General features: G+C 43.4%; 1 protein-coding gene across 3 annotated transcripts in view; it reads left to right on the top strand.

Annotated features, from left to right (window-relative positions):
• Nucleotides 1-14820, top strand: part of TMTC1 (transmembrane O-mannosyltransferase targeting cadherins 1) — a 179519-nt gene that overhangs the window by 139594 nt on the left and 25105 nt on the right. For all 3 annotated transcript variants that reach the window (XM_048829275.2, XM_048829284.2, XM_048829264.2), the window contains one exon: nucleotides 11849-11992. In XM_048829275.2, coding sequence (XP_048685232.2) covers nucleotides 11849-11992 — 144 coding nt within the window. The remainder of the gene's footprint in view (nucleotides 1-11848; nucleotides 11993-14820) is intronic.

Here is a 14820-nt window from a genome sequence, read left to right as displayed (position 1 = left end):
TAGATTTTTTGCTGCCCCAAGCAAAATATTTTTTGGCCGCCTCCCCTCTTTTTTGGCTTTTACACGTTTGCACTTTGCAATGGTTGTTTGTTTGTTTTTGTTTTTGACTGTTTCAAATAAAAAAAATGAAAACAGAGAATTTGTAGTTAGTGAAATATAATTTCCTACTAGTGTACTCATTTAATTTTAACAAAATCACAATTACAAACAATTTGGGTTCAACTGTACACTGTAATGAAAAACGTTAATGTCTTCCAATGCGCCCGGTTTCTCATAAATTAAAAGAATTTATATGAACTGAATTTTTCTGGTTTTTATACTTGCCTAGTCTTTTAATAATTCAGTGAAATCTAATTTTTTTGCATTGGTACTTTCAGCTGAAATTAATGCAAGTCCTGACAAACAATTTTGAGACATGGTGGACCTCAAATAATTTTTTAGTAATTTCAGTTTTGAGAAACTGCGCTCACCAGAAGCCACTGATACTGGTAACGTTAAAAGAATGCATAATGCTATAGCAGTGTTTGGAGTGAGGTGCTTGGGGCTGTACATCCCGTCTAAGCCCGATCTCAGACCCGGCCTCGCCCCCGCAGAGGGACAGTAACTGACGGAGTGGCTGGGGGGTGGGTCAGCCGCGGGGAGGGGGGCGGACCAGGGGCACATGCCCAGCGCCGAGCTGCCTGGGACAGCGGGTCCCTTACTGGCCGCGGGTCCTGCCCCAATCTCAGGCTCTGCTCTGCTCCGCTCCGGCTCCTCTGCCACTTGTGACACGTGCGGCAGGGGCGGGCAGGGGGAGAGGAGCCGCATTACCCCGCTTCCCCGGCGGCGGGGGGCCAGGGCAGGGACTCATTGGTTGACTGAGCAGGGCCGGGGAAAAAAAAAGGATGGCCGGAATGCCGCCCTTGGAAATGTGCCACCCCAAGCACATGCTTGCTTTGCTGGTGCCTAGAGCCGGTCCTGCTTGTCCTCCTCCAATCCTCTGAAACTGCACCTGTTATCCATGAGTTCCTGAATGATTATTGCCAGGCAGATTGGTTGAAAATATAATAAAGAACAGAATTGTCAGACACATAGATGAACATTATTTGTTGGGGAAGAGTTAACATGATTTTTGCAAAGGGAAGTCATGCCTCACCAATCTACTAGAATTCTTTGAGGGGGTCAATAAGCATGTGGATAAGGGTGATCCAGTGGGTATAGTGTACTTAGTTTTTAAGAGAGCCTTTGACAAGGTCCCTCACCAAAGGCTCTTAAGCAAAGTAAGCTGTGATGGGATAAGAGGAAAGGTCCTCTCATGGATCAGTAACTGGTTAAAAGGTAGGAAACAAAGGGTAGGAATAAATGGTCAGTTTTCAGAATGGAGGGTGGTAAATAGTGGCGTCCCCCAGGGGTCTGTACTGGGACCAGTCCTAATCAACATATTTATAAATGATCTGAAAAAAAGGGTAAAAAGTGAGGTGGCAAAAGTTGCAGATGATACAAAACTACTCAAGATAGTTAAGTCCAAAGCAGACTGCGAAGAGTTACAAAGGGATCTCACAAAACTAGGTGACTGGGCAACAAAATGGCAGATGAAATTCAATGTAGATAAATGCAAAGTAATGCATATTGGAAAACATAATCCCAACTATACATACAAAATGAAAGGGTATGCATTAGCTGTTACCACTCAAGAAAGAGATCTTGGAGTCATTGTGAATAGTTCTCTGAAAACATCCACTCAATGTGCAGCAGCTGTCAAAAAAGCGAACAGAATGTTGAGAATCATTAGGAAAGAGATAATAAGACAGAAAATATCATATTGCCTCTACATAAATTCATGGTACACCCACATCTTGAATACTGTGTGCAGATGTGGTTGCCCCATCTCAAAAAAGGTATGTTGGAATGGGAAAAGGTACAGAGAAGGGCAACAAAAATTATTAGGGGTATGGAACAGCTTCCATATGAGGAGAGATTAATAAGACTGGGACTTTTCAGCTTGGAAAAGAAATGATTCAGAAAAGTATGATAGATGTCTATAAAATCATGATGGGTGTGGAGAAAGTAAATAAGGAAGTGTTATTTACTCTTTCTCATAAGACAAGAATTAGGGGTCACCCAATGAAATTAATAGGCAGCAGGTTTAAAACAAACAAAAGGAAGTATTTCTTCACACAACACATAGTCAACCTGTGGAACTCTTTGCCAGAGGATGTTGTGAAGGCCAAGATTATAACAGGGTTCAGAAAAGAACTAGACACATTCATGAAGGATAGGTCCATCAATGGCTATTAGCCAGGATGGGCAGGGATGGTGTCGCTAGCCTCTATTTGCCAGAAGCTGTGAATAGGCGACAGGGGATGGATCACTTGATGATTACCTGTTCTGTTCATTCCCTCTGGGGCACCTGGCATTGGCCACTGTCAGAAGACAGGATACTGGGCCAGATGGACCATTGTTCTGACCCAGTATGGCCATTCTTATGTTTTGTTATATAGTCCCCAATAATTTGGCTGTGTAGCTGAGCCTATAATGTCCTGCACTTCGTTATACTTGTAAAGTTTTCTTGGATTATGTAGTGATATCTAAACTGTTCTCTCTTTGTATTAGTCAGGCATATCATGGCTGCATAGCCTTTTGTTAGAGCTCAATTTTTTAGAAGTTTTGTACGGATTCTTCAGGAGCTGGGAATGATCAAAAATGCATTTTCATTCATCTAGTGGATTACTTTGTTTAGAAAAAAGAAAAGGAGTACTTTTTGCGAATACAGACTAACACGGCTGTTCCTCTGAAACCTTTGTTTAGAAAGGGGGCTAGAAAAAAGTTAGATGTGCTCTGAGGATTTTCAGTGGGAAAGTGTAATGTGTATGAATTCTTGTCGTTTATTTACAAATGAGAGGACCTGAAGAACTGTTCTTATTACAGCATGTGCCTAATAGCTCAGCATCACTGGGAACTTAGAGTTTAGCAAATTAGTTTTTATTTTTAGCCTCAATACTGTTTGACATAAAATCCTTCTTTTTTTATCTCCTCTGTATTCAGTCTGCAAGTTCTTTTTCCCCAGCAGGTTCTTAAAATGTCATGAAAATTCATAAAGTGAAATGGGGTTTAGTATAGTACAAACTTGGTTGTGTAACTTAATGCTCTTGGGTATGCTTTTTATGGATGCCAAGCTTGAAGAATCATGCTGCTTCTGCCGACTTTAGATTAGATATATTTTGCTTCTCTCTTCTCTTTTCTTTCTTTTGGGGAAAACACTCCCCTGGATATTGGGATGCAGTATGGCTGTTCTGTGCTGGCTGCTGGCAGGCTCTGCCAAAAAATGTGGTATAGCCAGACATGAAAGGATCACGCCAGGAAAAGAAGAATTTTCTGGTGGTATAGAACCAGCGTAGTGATTCCTACACCACCCCCATTTCCTGCTACTGGCATAGCAGAGGATGGTTGGGGGGGAGGGATAGCTCAGTGGTTTGAGCATTGGCCTGCTAAACCCAGGGTTGTGAGTTCAATCCTTGAGGGGGCCATTTAGGGATCTGGGGCAAAAATTGGGGATTGGTCCTGCTTTGAGCAGGGGGTTGGACTAGATGACCTCCTGAGGTCCCTTCCAACCCTGATATTCTATGATTCAACACCCCACTGACTCCTGGCTACCATGTTGGCACTCTATTAAATTTAACACAATAGCACATAGAAGTCCCAACTGCTATCAGAATCCCATTGTATTGGACACTGTTCAATACACAGACAATCCCTGCCCTGAAGAGCTTGCACTCTACATAGATAGAGAAAAGGTGGGAGAAAGATGAGGAGCCAAGGAACAGAGTAATGACTTATCCAAGGTCACACAGGAAATCTGTGGCAGTTGAACACAAATCTCCAGTGCCTGAGTTTACCCACAAAGCCATTTTCCCTTGCAACTACCATCGGCTGGTGTAACTTACACCTGAGAATGGACCAGTGCCTGGCTTAGAATCAGGCGAGCAGACAGGCCACCTTTGCACACACAGCTGCTGGGCTGGGCAGGGCTGCGTGCTGCTTGGCTGCAGCCAAGGATCTGACAGATTGAATACATCCACTGAAAAGGACTATGGCTGGAATTTCCAAAGGAGCCTAAGTGTGTTAGACACTCAGCTAACAATAATCATCAATGGGGTTTGTGTGCCTAACTCCCTTAGGCTCCTTTGAGAATACCAGTCTGCAGTGATTTTTTTTAAGGCTGGAATGAACTAAATTTGGAAAACCATTAATGCACTGTGGTTAAAGAGACAGAAGATACCTCTCAATATTTCAATATATGCTTTTGTCCTTTACAAAAATATTAAAATGTTCCTAGGAGACAAATTTGGAAAAGACCCTGATCCTGTGAGTTGCAAACCTCTTTGCCCATGTGGCACAGTCTGTTGGATCGAGACCATACTGGTGTTAGGTCATACACAAGGCTACGATTTAGTCATGGAGGTCGCGGAAGTCATGGAATCCATGCCTTCCAGTGACCTCCGTGACTTCAGCCTGCAGAGGTCGGGAGCTGTCGTGTACCCCCGCCACTTCTGGTGGACCCACAGCTCCTGGCCCCTGCAGGCAGCGGGGGCACCACACAGCTTCCAGGCACCGTGGGGGAACCCAGCAGCTCCCAGCCCTTGCGGCTGGTGGGAGACTCCCAGAGCTGTGGGCAGAAGGGGCCCCCACAGCTCCAAGCCGTGGGCAGTGGGGGACCCTGGAGCTCCAACACCCAACCTGCAGTGGGGGCTCCTGGAACTCCTAGTCGCCCCGCAGCTGCCCTGCTGCAGGCTGTGTGGGGACCCACAAATCCCCATTTTGTCACAGATATTTTTAGTAAAACTGACGGACAGGTCACGGCTTCCATTAATTTTTCTTTTTTATCCATGACCTGTCCGTGACTTTTACTAAAAATATCGGTGACAAAATCGTAGCCTTCGTCATAGAGCATCTCCTTGCCAGAGCAGGATTGTTCCATGTAGTACCCTTACTCCTCAGATTTTATTAAGTATAGTTTTAAATCAATCTGTCGCACAGTTTTAAAAAGGTGCATGGAAGTGAATGTGATGTAATATTAGAATTGGTTTGAAATAATATAGTGGTGTATATAAATGTGTAATGTAAACATTTGACTTGAATGATATATTAATGTAACATTCTTACTTTTGTTGGCACAGTGATGTCAATAAAATATTAAGGTGCGTATAGGGAGAGTGCGGGAAGCATGTCTAAAAAGACTTGCCATCCTCCCAGCAAATGTTTTTGCTTATTTAACTAGGGCCTGATTCTACCACACTAAAGCACGTTGAAGTCAGTGGTACTCCCTTCATTCTTACTTGTGCTGAGTGTTGATTTCAAGGAGGTTATGTGTGGATTGGAAGAACCCAGTCCTGTGAACTGGGAGAGAAGATACAAAGGGACATCCTGCAAATCTAAGATATGACCTGCCACAGGCTGTCCCTTAAACTCTGCCTCAGTTTCCCCATCCATAAAATAAGGGTAATCATACTTAGTTACCTCGCAAGAGTGTTGTGGTGATCCATTAATCATGGCTGTTTTGAAGATTCACATTTTTGCTAAGTTCCTTAGTCAAAAGGAGCATATAAAACAGGGCAACCTAGAATTAGCCAATGAAATTAGTTACTGATTTCTCCCACTGGCTATCATGATAAATGGCTGAATCTGAAATCCACTGAAATATTTTTTTGTGACAACACAAACAGGCTTCACAGAATCACCAGCGCTCTAGAGCGCTGGTGGGCAACCTGCGGCCCGTGGGCTGCACGTGGCCCATCAGGATAATCCACTGGCAGGCCACGAGACAGTCTTTACATTGACCATCCACCGGCATGGCCACCCGCAGCTCCCAGTGGTCGCGGTTTGCCGTTCCCAGCCAATGGGAGTCGCGGGAAGTGGCGGCCAGCACTTTTTTTTTTTCTTTCTTTCTTTTTTAGCTGTGCTAAAGCAGTCCCTTCTTACAACAGCCTTGCAGGGCCAGGGCATTGTTTGGGACTGAAATTATCTTAGGCCTGGTCTACTCTGGGGCCGGGGGGGATCGATATAAGTTACGCAACTTCAGCTACGTGAATAAAGTAGCTGAGTCGACGTATTTACATCTACTTACCGTGGTGTCTTCACTGCGGTAATTCGACAGCTGACGCTCTCCTGTTGATAGTCTAGTCTCTCCTAGACTAGACGCGATAAATTGACCCCCGCTGGATCAATCGCTGCCCGTTGTTCCAGCGGGTAATGTAGACAAGCCCTAAGACTCTGATCTCCTCTGACAGGTTCCTTTGTCATACCTGAGGCCACTGGCAGCTGTGAGATCCCTGAGACCCTCGTGCTTCTGCCTTACCGTTCCCCTAAACTCATTGTCTGTTTCCTTGGGCAAGTGTGAATAGTCACATTCCCTTTTGCTTTCTGCACTTTCAGGCTTATGGCCATGGAAAAATATAAAGAACTCAGTAGAAGCGGGTAGGGAGTTGTCAAGATAATGCCCTTTCCCCCTTTAATATCTTTGGTGGCAGATCAAGAGCCCTTTAAATGCAGTACCATGAACAGGACTTGTCATTTGTTTAAGTGGTTTCCCAATATTCGAATTAAAAGTTAAATTAAAATTCTTGGTGGATTATAGATTGTATCCATGACAACAAATTCCCTTTCCCCCCCTTCCCTTTCAGAACTGTCTTTTACCACAGAAATAAGTGAGCCACTGAACAGTTTTTACTAATATGCTAGGTAATAAATACATTAAATCAAAAGTAAAAGGTCATTGGTATTTAAAGACTGAAAATCTGTTTGCGTTTTATGCTCTGTGTCTTCTGTGAGAAAGTAGAAATCTCTTGTCTGTGCCAGTCAGTGAGGCTTTTGTTTGACTGTATTAGAGGGAATATTGCTAGCCTAAAAGAACTGGAGGATAATTACTAACAGGAGTTTCATGTAGTGTATACCTGTAATAGTTAAAGACACGGCTGCTTAAACTTATTCTGACAATTGCAGCAGCACTGGAGGAGCTATCTGAATTATTCATTTTGCCACGAGAAAACATGCCACTTGTTTTTGCTTCAGAACTCAATGCCCAACCTTATTTAAAGTACACTTTTATGGGGGAGGTTTTAAGTGAATTGTGCTGTGTCAGGACTTCTGCTGTAATTGCCAACGAAAGCAGATTCTTAAAGAAAATACTTAGGGTTTCTAAAAGAAGGGGAAAATTGATTTTTCACATGAGCTGCTTTTTGTAGGGAGAAATTTAATGAAATTCAGCTTTCTTTCATAAATAATGCAGCACTTGCATTTGATTATGTGAAGCCTAGAGGAATTTCTGCCTAATCAGATACATAGCAAGAGGGATGTTGCCTACAGACTGTTACCATTACCGATGATGTACGTGCAGGTGGAGGGGTCCATCCAGATGGAAAGCTCTGTGTCATAAAAGAAGCTATAGGACAACATGTCAATTTGAACAGTTGACTCTCAGCATCTCAAACTGCCACAGCTATTTATAAAACAAAGTCTGTGTTCTGTGCACTGTTGTTACTACTACTGGAGTGCTTAGAGGCCCCAACTGAGAGTGAGACCCCATTGCTGTACAAACACATGGGACGAGAATGCCCCTGCCATAAAGAACTTTATGTTCTAAACAAGACAGACTGACAAAGGGGGACACTGGGCTACATTTTGAAAATCTTCTTTTTAAAAATATACAAAATTGGCAGGTGTCTCAGTTTAATTAATAATAATAATAATAATTAATAATAAAAACCTAGAACCCTTTTGTACATGCAAATGATCTGCAAACTTTGTGGGACTGTTTTTAGAGGCCTTGAATCGATTAAGCCATGAGGTGTAACCTGAGTGCAAGCTTACAGTGTTCTCTCAAGTCTAGCCAAGGTCTATGTTCTAATCTCTCATTTACCTCCCTGACGTTGATACTGAAAACACTGGAGTTCGTGCACAGAAGGCAGATGGAATAAGACCATGATCCCCTTAGGGTCGGACTGTGTCCCTTCCTGCCCCCTTATTGCATTGAGTAGCATCTTACTCCTTGATTTCAATGGCACTACTTGCAGAATACAGTATTCAACATAACTAAGAGTGGCAGGATCAGACCCTTTCTCATGAACCCATTGAACACCATGTCATCTCACTACACGTTGTTTTTTCTCTGCTGCTATCTCTTCTCCTAATGCTTGTTTGGATGTGGTGTGTGTGACAGCTCTGGTTTTCTATTGCTGGTAAAATTACAAATGGCTTCGACAAAAGTGCTCTAAATTTAGGACCAAATCCTCAGCTGGTATAAATTGGTAAAGCTCCGTTGACTTTAATGGGGCTAAATCAATTCACACTGGCTCAGGAGCTGGTCCTTAGGGTATATTATTTTTTGTAAAGGGCCACATGACTATAAGTAAATCTAAAGCACATGAAGTACAGCCTAGAACAGCTGGAAGAAGTGACTGCATACTGTAATTTACTTCATTTGATGGCAGAGGCTTTAATGCGAGTTCAAGTCCTTTATTTATGGAGCCGCTGGTAGGAGTTACACAGTTGAAGGATGAAACCAGCTCTGTATTTTCAACTTGAGTTTTCATTCCCTTCTAAATTTGCCCAGAAAATTCCCTTGGGACTAAAATTTCATGTGAACACTCCTAGGCCAGAGAATTTATTTCTGAAAGTTTGAGGGGAAAAACACTAGTTAAAGGGCTGTAAAATGTTAATATATTTCAGACTTTTCCAATAAGTGTCTTAAGTCTTTGGTCCACTTAAACACAACATGGTGTCAGGTGTTAAAACCATCTCCTGCTTTGTGAGCACTGACTATAAAGTAATGCACAGGTTTGTTTTGAAGCAGAAATAGAAAAAAAAATTGACCTAGAAAAGTCCCTGAACTCTTTTCCAATGAAATCAATGGCAAAATTCCCATGGACACCTATGGAAACAAAACTGAGCTCTAAGATGTCTGTCGGTCTGTCTGTTTGGTGGCTACATTGAACCTTATCCCAGAGTCCCATGTATGGAGTGGCAGCATAGCTGTGCCATCCCTGAAGCAGCCCAAGAAAGCTGCTGAGACTTGATTCATCCCTGTTGCCCTATAGTTCTTGGGATGAGGAGTTTCCTACAGCATGTACCATCTTGTGTCCATTCAGTTCTGCTGTCTAGTGCATTTGGGGGATTGACTCAGGGCTTTACTCATTTCCCCCATAGCCCCCAGTCCCTGCCCACCTGCTCATGGGGTGGAAGTAGCAGTTCGGTGGAGCCTGCCCTTCCTTCCACACCTAAAGGGGGACTACAGGCTGGTTGTACGGGGAGATGATGGGCTTCCGTGCCCCAGTGCAGCTATGTTAGGGTCAGCCACAATTTGTAACTTCATTTGTAACTCATTGTTTATATGTTAGAAGACCCATTAGGGAAAAAGCGCACTGAATGAGAGGTAAATAATTGTACAGTTGGTGAATGGTGGTGCCGATGGACTATTTAGATGTGCAAGATAAGGGTTTATACATCCACGAACTGTCAAGTAAACTTTCGCAACTGAGTAGTTGCAGCAACCAAAGTCTCTCATGGATGAACACGAGGAATGTTGGCAGAATATTTAGCCATCAGTCGTAGTACAGTGGCAGTTAAATAACAGACTATGTTTTTAAAATGTATATGGTTGCATCCAGGAAATACTGAGAGATCAGTTACACAGCTATTAGTACCTGTACATTAGGGATTGTGGGGTAGGAATAAAATGATTTTGAGACATTTGATCATGCATATTTGTAGAAAGTTACCTATGTTTTCCACCAGAGCTGCATCACTAGTTGTCTGAGTTCCCTCATACCTTTCCAGGTCCTCCCACAAACAGGCCTCTTGCCAGAATTGTTCATATGCCACAGACCCAGAACGAGACTGGTGTAAAACTAGAATATAAAATCAGTGACAAAATACAAACATTTTCCTGGTACTTAAGAAAAGAAAATCCCCAGGCTGTCATTCATGACATCATGAGAAAACATGGGGTGAAAAATAGGGAAATTACCAGATAAAGTCAGTGTTCTGTTTAACGGAGGCACTTATGTGGCCCCCATTACTATGGTATCTGAGCACCTCCATCTTTAATGTATTTATCTTCACAGCACTTCTGTGAAGTTGGAGAGTAGTATTACCCCTATTTTACAGATGGGGAACTGAGTCACAAAGAGACTAACCACAGCGCCCACGGTCATGTTGGAAGTCTGTGGTGGAACTTAGAATTCGAGCTGGGTCCCAAACCAGCATCCTCACCACTGGACCGTCCTTCCTCCTTAGGGTTCATAACAGGGTTACCATATGTCCAGGTTTTCCCCGGTACGATCTCTTTTTTGGTTCTCTGATCTCCATCCAGGCTGATTTTTGAAATATGAACAAATGTCCGTGATTTTGAGCTGGGCGGCTGGAGAGCCGTGTCTGTTGGCCGGCCACCCAGCTCTGAAGGCAGCACCACTGCCAGCAGCAGTAGCAGCAATGCAGAAGTAAGGGTGGCCTGGTGTGGTGTTGCTGTACCTTCCCCTTTCCCACTCACCCTCCATCTGGCAGCGTTCTCTATTTCAGAACTTGAAATATGAAAACCCTGGCTCATAAGAGACACCCCACCAGCAAAATCAGTTCTGAAAGAGCTACAGAGAGCAGGGCTGGAGAAGCAGCTGTGCAGTGTTTAAACGAAACTTCAGTTTATCTGGATTAAAGCTCCCAAATCAGATTCTTATGAATTCAGGCAAGAAGGTGACAGGAGGTAGGCAGAAAAAGCAGTCAGAGATGAGAGGCTAAAGAGAGAGGGGGAAAACTATCTGGGAGCACCATGCCCAGCACAATAAGGCCCTGAAGTTGATTGAGGCCTCTGGGTGTTACTGTAATGTGTTTATTTCATAATAATAATAATAATAATAATAAACTTACACCTTCACTATCTTCTCTCTCTAGGAACCCGCATTTCATTTCTCACTTTTTAGGGAAACAAACCAAAATACTGACTTAGGAGCCCAATTTCAATTGAAAGTTGAGATTGGTGTTGGACCACAAACTGCTGTGAATTCAGTAAAATTTCACAACAGATGAATTTGGCATGTTGTGCAATGTTATTGCAACACAGAAAGGCTGAGTTAAGGCTCTATTTTGAACTGCTAATTTTTTACCATTCAGTTTATATATTAACTAGACGTTAAGGAGAATTCATACTCACAGGCAAAAGTGTATTTCCAAAGTTTGATCATTTTGTTTTATCTGGATAATGTTCTTCTACAGCTGATTTTGTAAGTGGGAAATGACTCGAATGAAATGTTTTGTTTTGAAATTGAGATTGTCCCTGAGTTTTATTTCAACTTTTATTGGTGAAAATGGAAAAATGTTAGAAAGGAGGGTTTTTTTGGTTTTCGGTGGAAACAAATGGAAAAAAAAAACAGAAATGAATGTTTCTCATGAAAATTTCCATTTTGACGGAAAAAATGTCAAAAAAAATGCAAATGAAAAATTTTGACCAACTATAACCACTCTGTCTTTTGCTAGGAGGACAAGCTATATAATAAACATCGTCCTTCACCCCAGCTGCCGGGAGAGCTGTAAAAATAGGTCTTATTTGCATTTTTCTCTGGAGGCTGAGCACATTTCCCCCCATCCTTTCTTTAGAACGACTATCTTGCACATGGTGTCTTTGCTCCAAGACTCCCAACTCTTTCTCAGCTGCTGCAGGGGAGGAGAAATACGTCAGCATTGATCAGAAGTTTATTTTCACTTACAGAAAGGAGAATAACTGCAGTAGCCTCGTCTGGTATTGGGAAGAGAGAGTATTAAAGCTGATAGCTTTGTTTGGCAGTATCTGAATTACTATGATTTGAAATGTCCCCTTTCCCAGATTGTACCCTCGTCATGCGAGTGCCCTGAACAACCTCGGCACGTTGACCAAAGACTTGGTGGAAGCAAAGGAATACTACAGAAGAGCTCTTCAGTTAAACCCACAGCATAATCGCGCTCTCTTCAATCTTGGAAATCTGCTCAAGTAAGTTTAACATTGAGGTCTAACAGCTTCGATAAAATTAAAATACTCCCCCCTCCTCGCCCTACTGCCCTGTTACAGCAGCAGATTGTCTTCTCAGTGGTAATGAAGAGTGATGTTAAGCTCTCACCAGGACCTCTTTGGGTTTTAGGGCAGAGGTGCTGGTTGTTTTTTGGTTCTGATGTGCTCTTTGTTACTTTTTTGCTAGCTGCGAGTTTACTTTTTGGGAAGACACACCACTTTGGCTCAGACCATCTTGCAAAGAAGCTAGCCAAAGAAAGAAAGTTAGCAACGTTGGGCCAGATCCGTAGCTCCATTAAGATGCCTTTCCACCAGCCTGCTGGCCTGCAGGTGCTCAAAACCAAGTGCCTCCATCCATAGGCAGGGATCCTCTGGTGACACAGAGGGACAGTAGTGAAATGTATGTCACTCAATTCCCCCACTCCCATCCTTGTGGTCAGCAAGTTGTGGGGCTCATGACTGGCGAGAGGGGGCATGGTTAGGACGTCGGCTGCTGGGGCAGCTCAGTAGGGCTATCAGCTGCTTGTACAACTTAAGACAGCCCTTAGGCTGCTCTAAATTGCACCAGGGAACTGGGGATCCAAAATCAAGGGAGCGAAGTTGGCTTAAGGCCACCTGCTGAGTTGCACCAAATGCTCCTCAGCTCAGAGTCTGGCCCCTTGTTATTTTTTACATTCGATCATAGGCTAGGAACAAAGAGGACAACACTAAAAATCTTTTGCTAATATAGTACTATCAGTTAATGGTTCGACTCCTTTCTGTGCCAGCAAAAGCTCTCGTGTAGCTGTTGTTTATGCTAGTAGAAAAGTGCTTTTGTCAGTATAGCTTGTGGCACGTGGGGAACCGGTATAAGCTATTATTTAGTATAAATAATATAATAGTATAAACTATTATAAAGCATTGTTTTTTCCCCCATGTAAGCTGCATCTGCAGTACGAGGGTTTGCCTGTATAGCTATGCCAGCAACCCTTTTCTAGTGTAGACCTGGCCTTAGTATTGGGTTGGTTACAAAACAACATTATCTTACCAAAACGTATTTTAGCTGTACTGTTCTAAATGTTGCTTTGAATAAGGCTCCGTATCAAAGGTAACAAAAGGCTACAGTACTTAAATTCTGCCTTGTACCGGCTACACATTATTGGTAATGGAGAATTCACCATGATAACCTTACCCTGGGGGGGGGAGGGGGGGCAACCTGAGTCTGAGAAGGAGCCAGAATTTACCAATGTACATTGCCAAAGAGCCACAGTAATACGTCAGCAGCCCCCCATTAGCTCCCCTGCTCCCCCACTCCTAGTGCCTCCCGCCCACCGGCAGTCCCGCTGATCAACGCCTCCCCCTCCTGATCAGCTGTTTTGTGGCCTGCAGGAAGCTTTGCAGGGGACGAGCGAGGACACGGCAGGCTCAGGGGAGGGGGTGGGAAGGGGTGGAGTGGGGGCAGGGCCTGCATCAGAGCCAGGGGTTGAGTAGTGAGCACCCCCCCGGCACATTGGAAAGTTGGCGCCTGTAGCTCCAGCCCCGGAGTCGGTGCCTATACAAGGAGCCGCATGTTAACTTCTGAGGAGCCGCATGTGGCTCCGGAGCCACAGGTTGGCCACCCCTGACCTTACCAGTCAGTACTACTGGTTTGGACTAATATGTGAAGAACAAGGCATTCCTGAGAAATAAAAGAGTAGGTCAATATTGTATAGAACCATTGAAAACACAAATTTGATCCAAAAGGCAAAAAGAGTTCTTGCATTATTCATTACAGTTGGCTGAAGTGCTCCTGAATTTCTCTGATCCCCAGTTGGTGAGGACCATTCCGAAACATCCTAACATAGAGAAGTGCAGATCAGCCTCTAAGATCAAGGGGGTGCATAAAGCCACATTTGCCCCCCACCCTCAAATGCCCTAAGTCAGCCCATTATCTCCTATATCCTGACCAAGTTCTAACATGGGTAATTACATTCTTTCTGTTGTGGTTCATGTCCCCTCTTAAAAACCATTGCACAATGAGGCTGTTAAACAGGCTCTGTGTTCCATCCCAAAGGCAGCTGCTTTAAAGCAGCGGCTGTGTGAGTTCTGTAAGTGTTTTTGAATCCTTCAGGTTAAGAAGCGCTAAAAAAAACCAATTATTACTAAGACCACAGCTTTTAGAGCTATTGCAACCTGTAATAAAGTTGAACTTAGATACACAGCCTGATTCTCTGTTGCCTTGCACGAAGTATAGACCTCTGAACCTGCGCAAAATGCATACAAAACTCTGCCACTGGTGTAATGGAGAACTCCGATTTGATAACATTTTCTGCCCACTTTGCACAGGCATAAATGACTACACCAGGGAAAATCAGTGGAGAACCAGGCCTGCAGTATTTAAAACATATCCGTTAATAGTCTTATTTACACTAGGACATTGGAAAAATTATTCTGAGGGAAGTCCGAGTCAAATTCTGCAGAGTTTCTTATGTTTATATCTACTTATTTTGGAGGAAGCCTGCTGTGCACTTCATTAGATTGCACTACCGCTGGAGTTTCGAGAAAAGGGAACTTCAGTATTTTGGAGAAATGAATTTGCTGTTAACGTGTACGAATCTGCCTCTCCTTCCCCTTTGGAAATAACCTGTCTATCCAGACAGCTGTTCCCAGTGATCTGGGCTTGAGTAAATTTGTTTTGGAATCCACAAGATGGAATCTTTTGGTTTTTTAGAGTAGTCCCATTTTAAAAAAACTTTCCATTTCCCGTTTTGGCCACAGTACTGACAGCAAGGGGCCAGAAGATGAATTTTCACAGGAAGCACTACATGATAACAATGAGTTAATGAACCCCT

Source organism: Caretta caretta, chromosome 1 (assembly GCF_965140235.1).
Source record: "Caretta caretta isolate rCarCar2 chromosome 1, rCarCar1.hap1, whole genome shotgun sequence".
In the NCBI taxonomy this organism is placed as follows: Eukaryota; Metazoa; Chordata; order Testudines; family Cheloniidae; genus Caretta; species Caretta caretta.
This window is presented reverse-complemented; position numbering and strand designations above follow the sequence as displayed.